The sequence below is a fragment of the Theropithecus gelada genome, chromosome 4, assembly GCF_003255815.1.
Source record: "Theropithecus gelada isolate Dixy chromosome 4, Tgel_1.0, whole genome shotgun sequence".
Taxonomy (NCBI): Eukaryota; Metazoa; Chordata; class Mammalia; order Primates; family Cercopithecidae; genus Theropithecus; species Theropithecus gelada.
In genome coordinates this window covers 45,175,843-45,198,396 of record NC_037671.1, presented here as the reverse complement: position 1 = coordinate 45,198,396, position 22,554 = coordinate 45,175,843, and the positions used below count along the sequence as shown (strand labels likewise).

The 22,554-nt window shown below is 45.2% G+C and overlaps 1 protein-coding gene across 4 annotated transcripts in view; it reads right to left on the bottom strand.

Annotated features, from left to right (window-relative positions):
• BICRAL (BRD4 interacting chromatin remodeling complex associated protein like) overlaps positions 1–22,554 on the bottom strand; it is a 129,719-nt gene that overhangs the window by 25,508 nt on the left and 81,657 nt on the right. For all 4 annotated transcript variants that reach the window (XM_025384141.1, XM_025384143.1, XM_025384142.1 and 1 more), the window contains one exon: positions 15,101–16,780. In XM_025384141.1, coding sequence (XP_025239926.1) covers positions 15,101–16,780 — 1,680 coding nt within the window. The remainder of the gene's footprint in view (positions 1–15,100; positions 16,781–22,554) is intronic.

Here is a 22,554-nt window from a genome sequence, read left to right as displayed (position 1 = left end):
GTGGCCGGATCTCAGCTCACTGCAAGCTCCGCCTCCCGGGTTCAAGCCATTCTCCTGCCTCAGCCTCCCAAGTAGCTGGGACTACAGGCGCCCGCCACATCGCCCGGCTAGTTTTTTGTATTTTTTTTAGTAGAGAGGGGGTTTCACCGTGTTAGCCAGGATGGTCTCGATCTCCTGACCTCGTGATCCGCCCGTCTCGGCCTCCCAAAGTGCTGGGATTACAGGCTTGAGCCACCGCGCCCGGCCTGAGACTTAGTCTCAAAAAAAAAAAAGAAAAAGAAAAAGAAAAAGAAATTTATATGCTGATCAATCCCAATCCCATTTCAGCTCATATTTCAGTGTTAAGCTTCAGTATATACAGCCGTGTATCATATAATTTGGTTGTCCTACAGGTACCTCACACTAGACAAACATACCCTAAACTAAACTCAGTAACTTCCCTTCAAATCCAAATCTCTCCCCATTTCTCCAACTCAGTGAACCTGTGTGTCATTGTCAGAAATCTGTAAGTCATCCTTATTCTTCCACTCTGCCCAACCAATCACAAGTTCTATCTAACCTAGTTGTCTCAGATCCATTCATCTCTCGCCATCTTTCCTACACTGCTAGTGTAGGTCTACTTCATGCTTAGATTACAACACTGGCTCTTAACATGGCATCCAAGACCTGCATGGTTTGTGCTCACCTTTCCTACCAAACACCTTAGTTGCCTCACCTGAACGTGTTTTCCTTTCCCCACAGCACCATGGTCTCTTTTCTCTCTAGGCTCTGCACTTGCTGTTTCTATTTCACGGACCATTCTTCACCCAGATCCTCTCTGCCTGGGTAACTCTCAGAGAACACCACCTCAAGGAAACCTTCCCTGACCACCCCAACTGGGTTAGAGGCTCCTTTTCGGAGTCCACACTCTGGACTACTCCTAGCAGCATACTTAAAATATTGTGTTGCACGTCTGTAATCCCAGCACTTCGGGAGGCTGAGGCGGGCAGATCACAAGGTGAGGAATTCAAGACCAGCCTGGCTCACACGGTGAAACCCCATCTCTACTAAAAATACAAAAAATTAGCCGGTCGTGGTGGCGGGCGCCTGTAGTCCCAGCTATTCCGGAGGCTGAGGCAGGAGCATGGCGTGAACCTGAGAGGCGGAGCTTGCAGTGAGCCGAGACTGCGCCACTGCACTCCAGCCTGTGTGACAGAGTGAGACTCCACTAAAAAAAACAAAACCAAAACCAAAAACGTAACTGTGTTGTGACTGTTGGCCTAACTATCTGTCTGGGATACACTGTTATATATCTGGGGCTGGCATGTGGTAGGTACTCAAATACTGTTGGGTGAATGAATCAATGAAGAAAACATTTAACAAAGTAAGTGGTTATGTACCTAGTGGGGTGTACAAATAAAAAGTATAATAGGCAGGAAGAGATCAGTGAAGGGACTCAAAAACCTTCATTTTTTCTAGGGGCTTTGGGTGGGGCCCTGAAGGAGGGGAAGAATTTAAACAGGGAAGGAAAGGACATTCAATGTATACCCATCAATAAAGGCCTGAACACACAATGAGTCTGGCCTATTCATGGGAAAAACAGGGACCAGCCTGGTGGAAGTTGAGGGTTTCTAACTAGAGAACCTTGACTGCCAGGTCGGAGATTTGTGCTTTCTCCAGTGGGAATGAGAAGCTCCCTGATGATTTGGTTCAAATATTTCAGGAGAATTAATGCGGAAATCTGCCTTCTTTTTTTTTTTGAGACGGAGTCTCGCTCTGTCACCCAGGCTGGAGTGCAGTGGCCGGATCTCTGCTCACTGCAAGCTCCGCCTCCCGGGTTTACGCCATTCTCCTGGCTCAGCCTCCCGAGTAGCTGGGACTACAGGCGCTCGCCACCTCGCCCGGCTAGTTTTTTGTACTTTTTAGTAGAGACGGGACGGGGTTTCACCGTGTTAGCCAGGATGGTCTCGATCTCCTGACCTCGTGATCCGCCCGTCTCGGCCTCCCAAAGTGCTGGCATTACAGGCTTGAGCCACCGCGCCCGGCCGGAAATCTGCCTTCTTTAGGAAGAAGACGAAGGCAGATTGATCACCTAGACAATTGTTGCAGCTGTCTAATTAGGAGGCGTTAGGGTTGCAATGGGCTTTGGAAATCAGGTAGCATAGTGCTTCACTATCCTGGCTGCACTTTAAAATCACCTGGGGAGCTTTTGAAAAATGCTGATGCCTAAAGCCCTTTCTCTAGACTATTTAAGTCAGAATTTATGTGGGTGAGGCTCAGGCATCCATAGTTTTAAAAAGCTCCCCAGGTAATTCTATTGCACAGCTAGAGTTCCTCATTTTAGAAAAGACAAAACTAGGGCTCAGATAGTTTAAGATACAAGCTTAGCTCAGAAACCACTTGCTGGCAGGGTGGGACCTATGACTGAGCTGGGACTGCTGATTCACCTCCTGTTTTTCTGTCATATTCTAGTCTCTCTTAAAGTCTGCCTTAAGGTATGGATGTAGAAAAGGAGAAAAATGGGAAGCAGTGTGGTATAGATAACTAACAGGTAAAGTTCGCCTTTATGAGCAATTTGTCCAAGGTCTGAACCCCCATCTTCTCTGCTGTAACGTGGGAACAATAATGCTACATGTAGCTCCAACATAATTAGAAATAGTGTGTGGAGCCCCAGCACTGTCCTTGTTGTTGTTAATAATATGATTAGTATTTTCATTGTTATTAGAGAGAATGGATAGGACACATTTTCAAATAATTTATTGGATTTGGTAATTCATTAACGGAAGAAGAAAACAAGAACATCTAGTTTTAAGTCCAGATGTCTGAAAATACAATGGTTCCACATAAGGTAGGCAGGCTGAGCTACAGGGGGGATAGGGAAGTAGGGAGGGGCAGAGCGGGACTAGAAACTTCAGTAAAAATTCAGAGTGATTGGCAGGGTGGCGTGGCTCACGCCTGTAATCCCAGCATTTTGGGAGGGTGAGATGGGAGGATCACAAGGTCAGGAGTTCAAGACCAGCCTGGCCAATATGGTGAAACCCCGTCGCTACTAAAAAATACAAAAATTAGCCTGTGGTCCCAGCTACTCAGGAGGCTGAGGCAGGAGAATTGCTTGAACCCAGGAGGCAGAGGTTGCAGTGAGCCAAGATAGTGCCACTACACTCCAGCCTAGCGACAAAGTGAGACTCCGTCTCAAAAAAAAAAAAAAAAAAAATTCAGAATGATCATTCAGGCACTCTCACATCCAAAGCATGGTAGCTACTATAGGTGATAAGGGCTCAGCTGCTCTCAATTTTTTTTTTTTTTTTTTTTTTTTAAAGATGGAGTCTTGCTCTTTCCCCTAGGCTGGAGTACACTGGTGCAATCTCGGCCCACTGCAACTTCTGCCTCCTGGGTTCAAGCTATCTTGTGCCTCAGCCTCCCGAGTAGCTGGTATTATACAGGCATGCCCCACCATACCTGGCTAATTTTTGTATTTTTAGTAGAGATGAGGTTTCACCATGCTAGCCAGGCTGGTCTTGAACTCCTGACCTCAAGTGATCCGCCTGCCTCGGCCTCCCAAAGTGCTGGGATTACAGGTATGAGCCACTGTGCCCTGCCTGCTCTTAATAAATTTTGAACCTACGAAATCCTTTAGTGATCCAAAGAGATTTGGGGCTAGGTGCGATCTCTACTAAAAATACAAAAATTAGCCAGACATGGTGGTGGGTGCCTGAAATCCCAGCTACTAGGGGGTGCTGAGGCAGGAGAATCACTTGAACTGGGAGGTGGAGGTTGGAGTAAACTGAGATTGCACCACTGCATGCCAGCCTGGGCGCCAAAGCAAGACTCCATCTCAAAAAACAAAAACAAAACAAAAATAAAGAGATTTGTCTGACTGTTGTGGCTCGTGCCTGTAATCCCACCTATTTGGAAGGCTGAGGTGGAAGGATCACTTGAGCCCAGGAGTTCATCTTGGACAACAAAGCAAGACCCCATCTCTAATAAATAAATGATGGAGAGATTTGGACCTATACTAATTTGTTTACTTTTGTTTGATAGATTATTTTAAATTGTCTCCTTAGTAATTGACTTTTGAATTTTAATCCATTTACAAGAAAGTGTAAATCCTGTAAATTACTCTCTGCACAAAGAGACTTAGTTCACAGGCTCCTTCGAGAATGGCGGATTCCAGGTTTGAGGCAAGGTAATCTAAGGCAGTCCTACAGTGTCTTGTGACACAAAGCAAGGAAGTGTTCAGAGGAGGTGAAAACATGTCAAAAGTATAGAAGCCAGCTCAAACAGGCTTCTATTGATCAAATTTGGGATAATTAAAGCATCAAAAAGAATGAGGAATGCAATAAATTACAATATATTAAATACAGAAAGAATACACTAAATACAGAAAGAATACATGATCTCTTAGAGATAAGTGCTAAAATATGACAGATGAACTGATATGATGGGTGAGCTTCAAAATCATACCAGGCAGGCGCAAAGGCAGTGGGGGTGTGGATGAAACAAGAGCAGCCATGAGTGGTAAATACTCAAGCTGAGGGAGCATGGGGGCTTGTGACAGTGCTTTGTCTACTTTGTGTTTAAAATTCCTCATAATAAAAAGTTCTAAAAAACACACATAAAAAATCCTGGGCCAGGCCTGGTAGGTCACATCTATAATCCCAGCACTTTAGGAGGCTGAGGTGGGAAGATCGCTTGACCCCAGGAGTTAGAGCCAGCCTGGGTAACATAGCAAGACCCTGACTCTATTTTTTAAAATAATAATAATAATTTTAAAAATTCTTTTTTTTTTTTTTTTTTTTGAGATGGAGTCTGGCTCTGTCGCCCAGGCTGGAGTACAGTGGCCGGATCTCAGCTCACTGCAAGCTCCGCCTCCCGGGTTCACGCCATTCTCCTGCCTCAGCCTCCCGAGTAGCTGGGACCACAGGCACCCGCCACCTCGGCCGGCTAGTTTTTTTGTATTTTTTAGTAGAGACGGGGTTTCACCGTGTTCGCCAGGATGGTCTCGATCTCCTGACCTCGTGATCCGCCCGTCTCGGCCTCCCAAAGTGCTGGGATTACAGGCTTGAGCCACCGCGCCCGGCCAATAATTTTAAAAATTCTAACAACAACGGTAATGATCCCTATGAGTTCACAGTGCTACTCAAAAAAAAATGGGAAGGAGAGGAAGAAAAAGCTCTTTTTTTTTTGAGACAGGGTCTTACTCTGTTGCCCAGGCTGGAGTGCTGGAGTATAGTGGCACGATCTCGGCTCACTGTAACCTCCGCCTCCTAAGTTCAAGTGATTCTCCTGCCTCAGCCTCCCGAGCAGCTGGGACTACAGGCACATACCACCACATCTGGCTAATTTTTGTAGTTTTAGTAGAGACGGGGTTTTGCCATGTTGACCAGGCTGGTCTTGAACTCCTGACCTCAGGTAATCCGTTATTTATTTATTTTTTTGAGACACAGTCTCGCTCTGTCACCCAGGCTGGAGTGCAGTGGCGCAATCTCAGCTCACTGCAACCTCTGCCTCCCAGGTTCAAGTGATTCTCTTGCCTCAGCCTCCCAAGTAGCTGGGATTATAGGTATGTGCCACCACACCCAGATAATTTTTGTATTTTTAGTAGAGATGGGGTTTCGCCATGTTGGCCTGGCAGGTCTCAAACTCCTGACCTCAAGTGATCTGCCTGCCTCTGCCTCCCAAAGTGCAGGGATTACAGATGTGAGCCACTGTGCCTGGCCAAAAAAGCTCTTCTTTCTGGAAAAATCCCAGGCAATAAATATAGATAGGATACTACAATTATAAAATCATCATTTTGTGACTATCAATATAATATTCAGGTGAGGGGCATCAAAGGGTGAGAGGCTGAGAAACAGAATAGTCACATGGTCTCAAAGCACTATCCTGGAGATCATTTCCTCTTAGGAAGGGAACAAGACACCTTTGAGACCCTTGTGGAGAAATCTGGGAGAAGCCACTTAACCAAGTGCCCACACTCAGCATCACCACGAATGCGACAAACCAACATGTGTCTTGCCTAAACCATTTAGCCTGATGAAGTCGAGTCATGAGAAAACGTAATTCCAGTCTGACAAGTCCAGTCAGACAAGGCCACTCTAGAAGATAACTGAACAGGGGCCGCACGGTGGCTCACGCCTGTAATCCCAGCACTTTGGGAGGCCAAGGCGGGCGGATCACGAGGTCAGGAGACCATCCTGGCTAACACGGTGAAACCCTGTCTCTATTAAAAATACAAAAAATTAGCCGGGCATGGTGGCGGGCGCCTGTAGTCCCAGCTACTTGGGAGACTGAGGCAAGAGAATGGCGTGAACCCGAGAGGCGGAGCTTGCAGTGAGCCGAGATCGCGCCACTGCACTCCAGCTTGGGTGACAGAGCAAGACTCCGTCTCAAAAAAAAAAAAAAAAAAAAAGACAACTGATCAGGACTGTTACAGACTAAAGAGATGTGATAACTACATGAAATCAGTGCTCTCTGGATTCTAAAGTGAAAAACTGTTTTTGTAAAGGGTGTTACTGGGCCAAATGGAAGAAATTTGATATAATTGTATTAAAAGGTCCTTGTTCCTAGGAGACATCTGCTGAAGTATTTAGGGATTAAAAAGTTGTGACGTTTGCAGAGTACTTTCAAATGGTTAAGAGAAAAAAGTATATAAATAAAGTATAAATGTGTGTGTGTACATACACATAGAGAGCGACTACAGACATTTAGCACCAATAAAGCAAATACTGCAAAACAGAAATGACTGGTGATACCACGTGAATGTATTCACTGTACTCTTCCAACTTGTCCATGGGTTTGAAAGTTTTCCCAATACAAAGTGAGCAAGGAACTTAAGCTCACACCATAAAAGCTGGTTTCACTGGTTGCCTAATGGCAAGTCGGTGGCTGGGGAACGAGACTAGGAGGGAAACTCTTCATTGTAGTATACATCTTTCTGTACCATTTGAGTTTTCTTTCTGTTTTGAGATGGAGTCTTGCTCTGTCACCCAGGCTGGATTGCAGCGGTTTAGTCTCGGCTCACTGCAACCTCCACTTCCCAGGTTCAAGCAATTCTCCTGTCTCAGCCTCCAGAGTAGTTGGACTACAGGTGCCTGCCACCACATCCGGCTAATTTTTGGATATTTAGTAGAGAGAGGGTTTCACCTTGTTGGTCAGGCTGGTCTTGAAGTCCTGACCTCAGGTGATCTACCTGCTTTGGCCTCCCAAAGTGCTGGGATTACAGACGTGAGCCACCATGCCCGGCCCCATTTGATTTTTGGAACCAAGTTAATGTATTATCTATATTAAAAACAATATTATATTTATGTTTATATTTAAAAACATAGTTATCTCTAACATTAACCATTTATAGTATCAAAACCCACTGAATTACATTTCCACAAACATACAAACACCAAAAGCCTTTGGTAATTATATTTGTTTGTTACAACATTCTATAAAGTAATTTATATAGAAATATGACACAGAAAAACTGGGTGTGGTGGCTTACACCTGTAACCCTAGCACTTTGGAAGGCTGAGGTGGGCAGATCACCTGAGGTCAGGAGTTTGAGATCAGCCTGGCCAACATGGTGAAACTCTGTCTCTACTAAAAATACAAAAAAATTAGCCAGGCATGGTGGCACACACCTGTAGTCCCAGCTACTTGTGAGGCTGAGGCAGGAGAATTGCTTGAACCCAGGAGGCGGAGGCTGCAGTGAGGCGAGATAGTGTCACTGCACTCTAGCCTGGGTGACAGAGCTAGACTCCATCTCAAAAAAAAAAAAAAAAAAAAAAAAGAGAAAAAGAAAAGAAATATTACATAGAAACTACACAGAGGACCGGGCACAGTGTCTCATGCCTGTAATCCCAGCACTCTGGGAGGCCGAGGTGGGTGGATCACTAGGTCAGGAGTTCGAGACCAGCCTGACCAACATGGTGAAACCCTGTCTCTACTAAAAATACAAAAATTAGCTGGGTGTGGTGGTGTGCGCCTGTAAGCTCAGCTACTCAGGAGCCTGAGGCAAGAGAACTGCTTGAACCTGGGAGGCGGAGGTTGCAGTGAGCCGAGATTGCAGCACTGCACTCCAGCCTGGGCAACAGAGCGAGACTCCATCTCAAAAAAAAAAAAAAAAAGAAACTACACAGAAACACAGAAAGAAAAGAATTTCTGTGTTTCTGGGTGTCCCGGGAATTTAAATGGTAGCTGACCTAAATACTACTATTTCAACTAATTCTGTACCCAAGGCTATGTTCCTTAATTTTAATAAACCTGGGGTTTCACTTGTTCCTGAAAACTTATAAGCAGAAACACACTTGAACACTTGAAATAGTGCAACTGACCTAGTTCCCAATGCTTTTTGGCATAAAAAGTCAGCTGCTTTGAAGCTGCTAGTGTAGGCTTCTTTTTACCTTTGAATAACTGAAACTTTTGGGAGTCAGAGAGAAAGAGGTGTTTTTCTCCCCCTGCCTTTGAAGCATTATTTATTATATAGTAAAGAAGAAAAGGAAATGACCATGCTATGGATGATTGCTTAATTAATTATAATAAACATAAAGCTGATCAATACATACAAATATAAAATGATCCTCAAGTTCTATCATTAAGTGAAAATGTCTATGGCGTGTTGCAGATAAGTATGTGTATGCACTGTGTGTGCTTGTCTATGTAGAGGATAGCTCTGGGGGAATACAAAGAACCTACAAACAGTGAGCCTTTTGGAAGGAAACTGCAGGTTGGGGAAAGACTTGCTTTTCACTCTAAACTACTTTGGAACTGTTTTACATTCTTACTAATTAATTGCACGTTTTTTGTTTCTTTATGTTTGTTTGTTTGTTTTCTGAGACGGGGTCTCGCTCTGTCACCCAGGCTATAGTGCAGTGGTGCAATCACCCTCACTGCAGCCTTGACCTTCCCGGTCTCAGATGGTCCACCTCAGCCTCCCAAGTAGCTGGGACTACAGGCGCACACTACCACGCCCACCTAATTTTTGTATTTTTTGTAGAGACAGTGTTTCCCCATGTTACCCAGGCTGGTCTGGAGCTCCTGAGCTCATGCAATCTGCCCCCCTCGCTTGCTGGGAAGTGCTGGGATTACAGGCATGAGCCACTGCAACCAGCCCCAAGTAACTTTTGAACACAGTATGTTGACTGTAAACACTTAGGCTAAAGACAGAACTGTAAATCAATAGTGAAGTGTAATTAATAGGTTTTTTTTTTTTTTTTTTTTTTTACAATGGTGAAAAACATGGATTAGCAATTCTAAGACTATTTTCTGTATATTCTAGGATTGAACAAATAAGTAAACATGGTGGGGCTGGCTTTCTCACTGTTAGAAAAAGGAGTTACAGGCCAGGTGTAGTGGCTCACGCCTGTAATCCCAGCACTTTGGGAGGTTGAGGCGGGTGGATCACCAGAGGTCAGGAGTTTGAGACCAGCCTTGTCAACATGGTAAAACCCTGTCACTACTAAAAATATAAAAATTAGCCAGTTGTGGTGGCGCATGCCTGTAATTCCAGCTGCCTGGGAGGCTGAGGCAGGAGAATCACTTGAACCCGGGAGGCGGAGGTTGCAGTGAGCAAAGATTGCGCCATTGCACTCCAACCTGGGCGATAGAGTAAGACTTTGACTCCAAAAAAAAAAAAAGGGGTCAGGGGAAAGGGAGTTACAAACATGGAAAAGAAACTTGGATGAATTCTGTAGTCATGGATTAGAATTGGAACTATTGGCCGGGCACGGTGGCTCAAGCCTGTAATCCCAGCACTTTGGGAGGCCGAGACGGGCGGATCACAAGGTCAGGAGATCGAGACCATCCTGGCTAACACGGTGAAACCCCGTCTCTACTAAAAAAAAAATACGGCCGGGCGCGGTGGCTCAAGCCTGTAATCCCAGCACTTTGGGAGGCCGAGGCGGGTGGATCACGAGGTCAGGAGATCGAGACTATCCTGGCTAACACGGTGAAACCCCGTCTCTACTAAAAATACAAAAAACTAGCCGGGCGTGGTGGCGGGCACCTGTAGTCTCAGCTACTTGGGAGGCTGAGGCGGGAGAATGGCGTGAACCTGGGAGGCGGAGCTTGCAGTGAGCCGAGATCACGCCACTGCATTCCAGCCTGGGAGCACAGCGAGACTCCGTCTCAAAAAAAAAAAAAAAAAAAAAAAATACAAAAAACTAGCCGGGCGAGGTGGCAGGCGCCTGTAGTCCCAGCTACTCGGGAGGCTGAGGCAGGAGAATGGCGTGAACCCGGGAGGCGGAGCTTGCAGTGAGCTGAGATCCGGCCACTGCACTCCAGCCTGGGTGGCAGAGCGAGACTCCATCTCAAAAAAAAAAAAAAAAAAAAAAAGAATTGGAACTATCAGTATGAACCCATAGCTTTTAATATAGATTCACAGAAATGTAAATAGCTATAGGTGTTGGGTGTATAAACATACATATTTCCCAACTGAAATGACCTTAGTAGCAATGAACACACACAATGCTCAGATCTTGGTTTCTAAATATTGTTCTCCACTAGAAGGAACAAACCTTCTTAAAAAAATAGTTGATGCTAGGGCAGGAGCAGGGAAATTAAAAGATAAACACAGAACATTTGTTTTGCCAGAAATTGAAGGAAGTGCTCAAAAAATGATGGAAACATGTCAGAAGGATGAGCAGCCAATTTGGAGGGGCACCCACTTGCCAACTGTGGGTAGACTTGAGCATTAAAATACATTATTATAACAGTTTATAACCCACTAATTATAATAATAATCTAAGAATTCACACATAAAGAAAAAGGAAAGGGAAGAAAAGGAAAAGCTGTTCCTTAAATTAGAATGCCAACAGTAAGTATAGAACAAATGAAGGAATCAGAAAGTCTATTTGGAGGCCATGATAGTAATAGCTCTGTAGTAACTGATTCAATCAGGAATCATCAATGGAAACTTAAATTATCATGTGAAAGTTTGATGAGAAACTGGATGCCTACAGAGTTTCAAATTATCTTCTGGAAGATTCTAATTAAGGACAAAAGGAAAAACAGTGGAGAAACCTGAAAGACACCATGTTAAGCAAGTGTTCAAGGTGAAATCACCAGTAATGGGACAAATCCACATCCTGAGCACTGAGGACACTTCACTTCTGTGGCAATCTTGTTAAAAATGTACTGAATCTAATCATGAGGAAGCATCAGAGAAACCCAAAGTGAGAGACATTATAGAAAATAATTGGTTTGGCTGGGCGCGGTGGGTCATGCCTATAATCCCAGCACTCCAGGAGGCCGAGTCAGGCAGATCACCTGAGGATGGGAGTTCGAGACCAGCCTGGCCAACATGGAGAAACCACGTCTCTACTAAAAATACAAAATTAGCCAGGCCTGGTGGCGCACGCCTGTAATCCCAGCTACTTGGGAGGCTGCGGCAGGAGAATCGCTTGAACCTGCAAGGCAGAGGTTGTGATGAGCTGAGATCGCACCATTGCACTCCAGCCTGGGCAACAAGAGCAAAACTCTGTCTCAAAATAATAATAATAACAATAATAATAATAATATTTGGTTTGCACTCTTCAAAAATATTAATAGCCTGAAAGACAAAGAACGACTGAGGAACTGTTGCAGATTTTAAAATCTGACAGTGAAATGAGATAGCGATTCTGGGTGGATCCTGGACCATAAAAACCAAAACAAATTGGGAAGCTGAGGCGGGCAGATCACCTGAGGTCAGGAGTTTGAGACCAGCCTGGCCAACATGGAGAAACCCTGTCTATACTAAAAATACAAAAATTAGCAGGGTTGGGTGGCAGGCAGCTGTAATCCCAGTTACTCGGGAGGCTGAGGCAGGAGAATTGCTTGAACCCAGGAGGTGGTGGTTGCAATGAGCCAAGATGGTACCACTGCACTCTAGCCTGGGCGACAGAATGAGACTCTGTCTCGAAAACAAACAAACAAAAACAAAACAAAACAAAGCTGCATGCAGGGGCAAGCCTGTAGTTCCAGTTACTCAGGAGGCTGAGGCGGGAAGATTGCTTGAGTTCTAGAGTCTAGCTTGGGCCAGGCGCAGTGGCTCACTCCTGTAATCCCAGCACTTTGGGAGGCCGAGGTGGGCGGATCATGAGGTCAGGAGATCGAGACCATCCTGGCTAACACGGTGAAACCCTGTCTCTACTAAAAATACGAAAAATTAGCCAGGCGTGGTGGCGGGCGCCTGTAGTCCCAGCTACTCGGGAGGCTGAGGCAGAAGAATGACGTGAACCCGGGAGGTGGAGCTTGCAGTGAGCTGAGATTGCGTCACTGCACTCCAGCCTGGTAGAGTGAGATTCTGTCTCAAAAAAAAAAAAAAAAGGGAGTCTAGCCTGGGTAACATAGCAAGATCCCATCTCTAAAGAAAAAACACTAAAACACCAAAACCCAAACCAAATAATTTGTTTTCTCTTGTGCTCTCAGGGACATTACTGGGAGAACTGACTAAATCTGAGTAAGGTCTGCAGATTAGTTATAGCATTTTAATAATGCTGATTTCTTAATTTTGATTACTGTACTGTGGTTATGTAGAAGAATGCCCCTGCTTTTACAAATACACATTGAGGTAATTAGGAGTCAGTAGCATCAGCATCTGGTCTGTAATTTACTCTGAAAAGTGTGTGTGTCTGTGTGTCTGTGTGTTTGTGTATGAGAGAGAGAGAGAGAGAGACAAAGGGAGAGAAAAGATTTGGGGAATCTTGGTGAAGGGTATGTGAGAATTCTTTGTAGTAATCTTGTAACTTTAACTTTTCTGTAAGTCTGATATTATTTCAAATACACACACATACACCCCTTTGATATCTTTGATACCAAAACAAATAAACTGAACATCCTTAATCATAAGTAATTTTTGTTTCCTTAGGATTCTTAGTGAAATTAGTAAGTCAAAGGTATATGGTTTAAAAAATTGATATATATTATATATATAAATACATATGTGTATATATTACATATATGTATATATATAATCTTTGAGATGGAGTCTCATTCAGTCTGTTGCCCAGGCAGGAGTGCAGTGGCATGATCTTGGCTCACTGCAACCTCCACCTCCTAGGTCCAAGTGATTCTCCTGCCTCAGCCTCCTAAGTAGCTGGGACTACAGGTGTGTGCCACCACACCCAGCTAATTTTTGTATTTTTAGTAGAGACAGGGTTTCACCATGTTGGTCAGGATGGTCTTGAACTCCTAACCTCAAGTGATCTGCCCACCTCGGCCTCCCAAAGTGCTGAGATTACAGGCATGAACCACAGCTCCTGGCTGATATATATATTTAAAAGATTGATATTGGCTGAGCACAGTGGCAAATGCCTATAATCCCAACACTTTGGGAGGTCAAGGCGGGCAGATCGCTGGAGCCCAGGAGTTCGAGACCAGCCTGGGCAACATGGTGAAACCCTGCCTATAAAAAAAATACAAAAATAGTTGGGCATGGTGGCTCGCACCTGTGTTCCCAGCTACTTGGGAGGCTGAGGCGGAGGGAACGCTTGAGCCTGGGAGGCAGAGGCTGCAGTGAGCTGAGATTTCGCCACTGCATGCTAGCCTGGGCAACAGAGTGAGACTGTCTCAAAAAAAAAAAATAAAGATTTTGAAATATGTTGACATATACAAACAGAAGTTTTTGAATCCTTCTGAATGTGGAGGAGGACAAAGGCAGGGGAAACGCAGGACTGAGGGGTGGAAGGTAGGGTATGGCATGGGTCCTCCCAGATGAGAAGAGGAGGAGCTGGAACTATGGAGCATGCTCAGAATCAGTGGGAACCAAAAGATGGAGCCGTCGAAGTATCAGTAGATGACAGTGAAGGACTAAAGCTCATGACCACTTGAGATTCTTTTCAGAAACATAATCCTTATGTGGTTTACCAATTGCCCACAGTAATTAACCTGCATAATAGTATAGTAAGAGCAGGCTCAGGTCAGGTACTTGGTCAAATGAGAGTGCCTCGATTTCTCCCTTTATGTGCTTCCCTCTGCTGCAGGCCAGTTACCCACTATAGAGTCACGCTGAGTCCCTGAGCCTTTCCTGTTGGCAACCAAGAAGCAGCTACCACATCTTCAACAAGTCCATAGTCACATGTCCTAGTAGCCTGCTGTACAATGTAAATAAATAATCTAAAATAAGCTTTCATTTTAAATGCCCATAATGAATTTAATTAAGTATAAATACAGGCTTCTATTGAGTATTTGCTATTTGCCAGGGTCTATGTCTAAGTGCTTTGTTTAGATTATCTCATTTCACCCTCCTGATAACTCCATGGGATGGCAGTATCATTATCCCCATTTCACTGTTGGAGACAATTAAGTCTAGAGCAGTAAGTTAACTTTTTCCATGTCATAAAGCTTAGATTCAAACTCAAGAGTCTAATTCCAGAGTCTCCACTCTACAATGGATTAAAACACTTAAGAAGAAAAAAGGTCGGGTGTGGTGGCCTGTAATCCCAGCACTTTGGGAGGCCAAGGCCAGGGGATTTTTTGAGCCCAGGAGTTTAAGACCAGCCTGGACAACATGGCGAAACCTCAAATCTACAAAAAATACAAAAAACTAGTTAGGTGTGCTGGTATGTGCTTGTAGTCCCAGCTACCTGGGAGGCTGAGATGGGAAGATCATCTGAGCCTAGATGGTTGAGGCTGCAGTGAGCCATGACTGTGCCACTGCCCTCCAGCCTAGGCGACAGAGTGAGACCCCCTACCCCCGTCCCCTGGCAAAAAAGAAAATCAAGAAAAAAGATAACCAGTCATAAGTGTAAAAAAAAAATTTTTTTTTTTTTTTTGAGACTCACTCTATCACCCAGTGCAGTGGTACAATCATGGCTCACTGCAGCCTCAACCTCCTGTGCTCAAGCTATTCTTCTGCCTCAGCCTCCAGAGTAGCTGGGACTACAGGTGTGCACCACCACACTCAGCTAATTTTTAAATTTTTGGTATAGGCAGGGTCTCACTATGTTGCCCAGGCTGGCCTTGAACTATTGGGTTCAAGTAATCCTCCAGCCTCGGTCTCCCAAACTGTTGGGATTACAGGCATGAGCCACTACACCTGGCCTAAAATTTTTAAGAAATTGGGAGTCTAGGATGAAAATTATATTCTAGTAAATACACATCTCATTTTTCCACTCTATAATCAGCCAAATATTTATTTGGGAAAGGGCATTACCTGGCAGAAGAATTGTTGCTGGGTTCCTGCTCCAGGTGTGTTACTGAAGGTGCTGGTACACTTGGAAGAAGAAACTGGAAGACGATGAGACACACTGACTGGTACTGGAGTCCTGTTCGGCTGCGTCAGCTGATCTCCCGTAAAGTTTGATCCTGATGAACCAGACTGAACTGCAGACCCAAGGCTAGGATGGGCAGTGCTGGCTGAGCTGACAGCAGGGAACCGACTAGGTCCTGACATGCTTGTCACCGAGGGCATGGTGGTGAAGCCAGGTCTTCCTTGGGAAACGCTGCTCTGCCCAGGTGACAGGTGTAATACGGTTGGGGATGCCTGCTGCAAGGGCATCTGTCCACCCACAAGCTGAGGAGAGGCATGATTGGCTATCACTGGACTTCCAGAGGCAGCAAATGTCTGCCCAGACACTAAGTGGACGGCAGTATTCTGGTTGTTAAGCATCTGTCCAGAATATGGTTGGTTGGTCCTGAGCATGTTGGAAGAGTTTCTGTTCAACATGACATGCTCTGAGGCCACTTGGCCAGAAATGAGCTGAGAGGGTTGAGTCTGAAGAAGTTGCCCATTTATAGTCTGGACGTGGTGTACCGAGTTGGAACTGACAGAAAGGCTTGTAGGTATGAGGAACTGACTTTGGGGTGCGTGAGGCTGGCCCATGGGGGAATGAATAACAATACTGCCCCCAGCGCTGCTCACTGCCTGTGAGGTGACTGGCTTTCTTGTGTTCTGTTGGTTTACAATGTTCACAGACATGTGTGGACCAACTACTGAGCCCTGGGGTGAGCTTGCAGAAGCAAAAGAGATCCCTTGTTGTACGTGGTGCTGCTGAATTCCCAAATTGTTCACATTGTATGTATTTTGCTGACCCATCTGGATAGGCTTTGGCTGTATATTAATTGGGACTTTATTTGAATTTGGTGCAAGACCCCTTTGTATGATGATGTTATGCACAGGTAAAGATGTTTGAAAATTTGTGCTGTTAAATGGAACAGTAACAGGCTGTGCTACTGGACTGGAACTGGAGTTCCCAAACAAGGAGTTGCCATTAGGAGTCTGTCTATGAACCAGGAGCCCTCCACTCACATTTGATGGGGCTTGCTGCCCGCTGCCCTTTAATATGATTTGAGATCCATCTAGGTTATTAATAGTCATCATGGAAGGATGATTACCAAATGACCCAATTAATTGTATTTGACCAGAACCACTAATCTGACTGCTATTAGACAAATGCTGGCTGGGAACACTGATCCCCACATGTTGCATAAAGCCATGTTGTACACCCACTGTATTGCTTGCAAACGATGCTCCAACAGGCACATGCGTCACCCCTATAGGCTGCAGCGTCTGACCTGAGTAATTAGAAACATTAGAAGCCTGAGTAAAGGATGCTGATGAAGAAGGATGAAGCTGAGCTTGTGCAAACTGTTGGCTTGAACCTATACTGGCATCCAAATATGCCTCTTCTGCCAACGTCTGTTCAGTGATATTGGCCTCTTGCAAGGATTTCTGAAGAATGTCGAAAGGTTGGTCCTCAGTGAGATCAGGAAGAGGAGAAGACTCGAGTTCATCTTCAAGGAACTGGAGGCTACTTGAAAGTGGCAGTCCATCACTGGGCCCTTCTCCAAGCTGGTTGCTTACACCTTTGAGGGATGACTTAGGATCAGCATTCTAAAAAAATAAACAGTATGTTACATGGCATATGTAACCTTTGAAAAGGATGTATAAAAATTAATCTTACTTTTGAACAGGAATAAAGCACAACAGTCTGCTTTTCAGGCACAACTCTCTAAACTGCTCACCTTATTCTGATATTTTATTTCCATAGTAATGATGCTTGATGTTATGTTTATAAGCATATGCATCCATCATGCTGGTAAATTATTTTATAGAGAACAGATAGATAATGCAAACATACTGAGGACTACTTAGAGCTTAGCTTCATTTTTTTGAGATACTGCCACAGACTTTATTTACTTATTAGTTTATATTTTGATCTGGGGTCTCGTTCTTTTGACCAGGCTGGAGTGCAGTGGCCCAATAATAACTCGCTGCTGCTGTGAACTCCTGGGTTCATGAGATCCTCCCACCTCGGCCTCCTGAGTAGCTGGGACTACAGGTGTGCCCCACCATACCCAGCTACATTTTTTTGTTTTTTGTTTTTAGAGATGGGGTTTCACCATCTTGCCCAGGCTGGTCTTGAACTCCTGCATGCAAGTAATCCTCCTGCTTCGGCCTCCCAAAGTGCTGGGATTACAGGCGTGAGGCACCATCCTTGGCCTCAGAGCATTTTCCATATTTCTACTACACCGACATGATGCAAAAACAGTTGCCAATAAATACATATTGAATGAAGCAATTTGAAAAGATAGAATTAATACTCACATGGAAGTAGGAGAGTTGCTAAATAAAAATCATGAATGTTGAGGGATAGGCTAAATAACTACTTTATGGGCTTAGTGGCATCATATGTAGTGATTATTTATTCAAAATGAATGTCAGAAATGCTACTGATTCATAAGCCTTACAGGAGATCAGTGTTGTGACAGATATATCTTGCATGACATGATCTTATGTACCTTACACACATGCGACCATTAAAAAGCACTGTCCATCCCAAGGACTTTCCGAACACCATTCCATTTTATAGGTGAAGAAAATAAAGGTCCTGATGATAGTAAGTTAATATTTACTAAGCACCATACCAAGTGATTTCAACAGTCTAGTCAACTAATCTTAACCACCCTCTCAGGTAATTCTATTGTTATTCTGGTTTCGTAAATAAGGAAACTGGCCAGGCGCGGTGGCTCACACCTGTTAATCCCAGCACTTTGGGAGGCCGAGGTGGGTGGATCACCTGAGGTTGGGAGTTCGAGACCAGCCTGACCAACATGGAGAAACCCTGTCTCTACTAAAAATACAAAATTAGCTGGGCATGGTGGCGCATGCCTGTAATCCCAGCTACTCAGGAGGCTGAGAGAGGAGAATCGCTTGAACCTGGGAGGCGGAGGTTCCGGTGAGCCAAGATTGTGCCATTGCACTCCAGCCTGCGCAACAAGAGCAAAACTTTGTCTCAAAAAAAAAAAAAAAAAAAAAAAAAAAAGAGGAAATTGACCCTCACAGAGATTTAGTGATAGATCTAAGGTTACACGGCTAATAAGTGGTAGGGCAAAGATTCAACCTTGGGCAGTTCAACTTCTGACTACCATCCACAGCAGAACAAAGCAACTATAAAGAGTAAGGGAGCCTAAGGCTCAAACACAGTAATCTCAGTATAGTCTCCAGGCAGGACACCCCAATCCCCCAGGTCAGGTTTCCTGCCTAGATGCTTCCAGAGGTTAAGAACATGGAGGTTGGGCGCAGTAGGTCACGCCTGTAATCTGAGCTCTTTGGGAGGCTGAGGCGGGTGGATCACTTGAAGTCCGGAGTTCAAGACCAGCCTGGCCAACTGGGTGAAACCCCGTCTCTACTAAAAATAGGAGGTGGAGGTTGCAGTGAGCCGAGATTACACCACCGCACTTCAGCCTGGGCAACAGAGCGAGACTCTGTCTCAAAAACAAAAGAACATGAGTTGCAGAGCCTGGCGGCCTGTGTTAGAATCCTAGCTCTGCAACTCATGGCTTTGTACTATTTGGCGAAGTAACTTAACCTTTCTGTGCTTTACTTTCCTCATCTCTAAAATATGTATCTTTTTTTTTCCCCCGAGACAGTCTTACTGTGTCACCCATGCTGGAGTGCAGTGGTCCGATCTCAGCTCACTGCAACTTCCGCCCCCCAGGTTCAAGCAATTCTGTCTGCCTCAGTCTCCCAAGTAGCTGGGATTACAGGTGCCCACGACCACACCCATTTAATTTTTGTATTTTTTAGTAGAGACAGGGTTTCGCCATGTAGGCCAGCCTGGTCTTGAACTCCTAACCTTAGGTGATCCACCCACCTCGGCCTCTCAAAGTGTTGGGATTACAGGTGTGAGCCACCGTCCCTGGCCAAAATATGTATCTTAATAGAACCGCTTCATAGAATCATTGTGAAGATTAAATGAGGTTAATACATGTTTTGGGTTTCTTTTTTTTTTTTTTTGAGACGGAGTCTTGCTCGATGTCGCCAGGGCTGGAGTTCAGTGGCTGCCATCTTGGCTCACTGCAAGCTCTGCCTCCCGGGTTCATGCCATTCTCCTGCCTCAGCCTCCCGAGTAGCTGGGACTACAGGTGCCCGCCACCACGCCCAGCTAATTTTTTGTATTTTTAGTAGAGACGGGGTTTCATTGTGTTAGCCAGGATGGTCTTGATCTCCTGACCTCGTGATCCGCCTGCCTCGGCCTCCCAAAGTGCTAGGATTACAGGCGTGAGCCACCACGCCTGGCGGGTTTCTTTTTTTTTTTGAGATAGGGTCTCACTCTGTCGCCTAGGCTGGAGTGCAATGGCACAATCTTGGCTCACTGCAGCCTCCAACTCCTAGGCTCAAGGGATCCTGCCTCAGCAGGACTGGGACTACAGGCATGCACCACCATGCTCATCTATTTTTTTTTTTTTTTTTTTTGAGACCGAGTCTTGCTCTGTCACCTGGGCTGGAGTGTGCAGTAGTGTGATCTCGGCTTACTGCAAGCTCTGCATCCCGGGTTCATGCCATTCTACTGCCTCAGCCTCCCGAGTAGCTGGAACTACAGGCGTCTGCCACTAATTTTTTTGTATTTTTAGTAGAGACAGGGTTTCACCATGTTGCCAGGATGGTCTCAATCTCCTGACCTCATGATCTGCCCACTTCAGCCTCCCAAAGTGCTGGGATTATAGGCGTAAGCCACTGCCCCCGGCCAATGTTTTTTTTTTTTTTTTTTGAGATGGAGTCTTGCACTGTCGCCCCGGCTGGAGTGCAGTGGTGTGATCTTGGCTCACTGCAACCTCTGCCTCTGGAGGTTCAAGCAATTATCCTGCCTCAGCCTCCTGAGAAGATTAAATTACAGGCACACACCACCACACCCGTCTAATTTTTTGTATTTTTAGTAGAGATGGGGTTTCACCATGTTGGCCAGGCTGGTCTCGAACTCCTGATGTCGTGATCTGCCTGCTTCGGCATCCCAAAGTGTTGGGATTATAGGCGTGAGCCACCGTGCCTGGCCACTGGTCTAATTTTTAAATTTTTTGTAGAGATGGGGTCTCACTATGTTGGTTGGTCTCAAAGTCCTGAGGTCAAGTAATTCTCCTGTCTTGGCCTCCTAAAATGGTGGGATTACAGGCATGGGCCACCACGTCTGCCTGAGGTTAATATATGTTAAGCTCTTAATGCCAAGCACATACTAAATGCTCAAGTGTTACTTATCTTTTTTTTCTCATTTAAGATGAAAACAACTTATAAGTAACTATGAATTAAGAATAATTTCCTCAAAGATTATTATGTAACAAGGTTCAAAACATTCTAATATGACTTTCTCAGGTTGTAACATTTCTGAGTCATTTTAGAAAGAATGTTGAGGCCAGGTGCAGTGGCTCACGCTTGTATTGGGGTGGGGATCACTTGAGGTCAGGAATTCAAGACCATCATGGCCAACATGGAGAAACGCCATCTCTACTAAAAATACAAAAATTAGCTGGTGTGGTGGTGGGCATCTGTAACCCCAGCTACTAGGGAGGCTGAGGCAGGAGAATCGCTTGAACCCAGGAGGCAGAGGCTGCAGCAAGCCGAGATCGTGCCACTGCACTCCAGCCTAGGCAAGAGAGCAAGATTCCATCTCAAAAAAAGAAAGTTGAAAGCTTAGAAAAATGGCAAAGTGGGCTGGGCGCGGTGGCTCAAGTCTGTAATCTCAGCACTTTGGGAGGCCGAGACGGGCGGATCACGAGGTCAGGAGATCAAGACCATCCTGACTAACACGGTAAAACCCCGTCTCTACTAAAAAAAATACAAAAAAATTAGCCGGGCGAGGTGGCGGGCGCCTGTAGTCCCAGCTACTCGGGAGGCTGAGGCAGGAGAATGGCGTAAACCCGGGAGGCGGAGCTTGCAGTAAGCCGAGATCGCGCCTCCAGCCTGGGCGACAGAGCGAGACTCCATCTCAAAAAAAAAAAAAAAAAAAAAAAAAGAAAAAAATGGCAAAGTGGATATATAGCTTGTCTTTTTATTATTTAAAAGACAACCTCATATCGCTTGTCTTTTTATTGTTTATTATTTATTTTATTTGTATTTATTTATTTATTTTTGAGACAGAGTCTCGCTATGTGGCCAGGCTTGAGTGTAATGGCACAATCTCGGCTCACTGCAACCTCTGACTCCCTGGTTCAAGCGATTCTCCTGCCTCAGCCTCCTGAGTAGCTGGGATTACAGGCATGCGCCACCACGCCCAATTTTGTGTTTTTAGTAGAGACAGGGTTTCACTGTGTTGGCCAGGATGGTCTCAATCTCCCGACCTCATGATCTGCCTGCCTCAGTCTCCCAAAGTGCTGGAATTACAGGAGTGAGCCACCGTGCCCGGCGTATTATTTTATGTTATTTATTTATTTTTTTGAGATGGAGTCTCACTCTGTTGCCCAGGCTGGAGTGCAGTGGCACGATCTCGGCTCACTGCAAGCTCCATCTCCCAGGTTCACGCCATTCTCCTGCCTCAGCCTCCCAAGTAGCTGGGACTATAGGAGCCCGCCACCACGCCCAGCTAATTTTTTATATTTTTAGTAGAGATAGGGTTTCACCATGTTAGCCAGGATGGTCTCGATCTTCTGACCTCGTGATCTGCCGGCCTCGTCCTCCCAAAGTGCTGGGATTACAGGAGTGAGCCACTGCGCCCGGCCTATTTATTTATTTTTTTGAGACGGAGTTTTGCTCTGTTGCCCAGGCTGGAGTGCAATGGCGCGATCTCGGCTCACTGCATCCTTCGCCTTCTGGGTTTAAGCAATTCTCTGCCTCAGTCTCCCGAGTAGCTGGGATTACCGGCACCCACCACCATGCCTGGCTAATTTTTTTTGTATTTTTAGTAGAGATGTGGTTTCACCATCTTGGCCAGGCTGATCTTGAACTCCTGACCTCGTGATCCACCTGCCTTGGCATCCCAAAGTGTTGGGATTACAGGTGTAAGCCACTGCACCTGGCCTATTTTATTTTTTAAAAATAAGAGACAGGGTCTTGCTATGTTGTCCAGGCTGGTCTTGAACTCCTGAGCTCAAACAATTCTCCCACCTTGGCCTCCCAAAGTGCTGAGATTACAGGTGTGAGCTACTGCACCTGGCCATATAGCTTGTCTTAATTTACTATGTTAAAAGTAGAAAATGTCTACATAATTCAATAGATTTTCTTCCTATATAAATTACAACAGGCTGGGCGCAGTGGCTCACACCTGTAATTCCAACATTTTGGGAGGTCAAGGTAGGTGGATTGCTTGAGCCTGAGAGCTCAAGACCAGCTGGGCTAACATGGCGAAACTCTGTCTCTATTAAAAATACAAAAATTAGCCCGTCTGGTGGCACGCG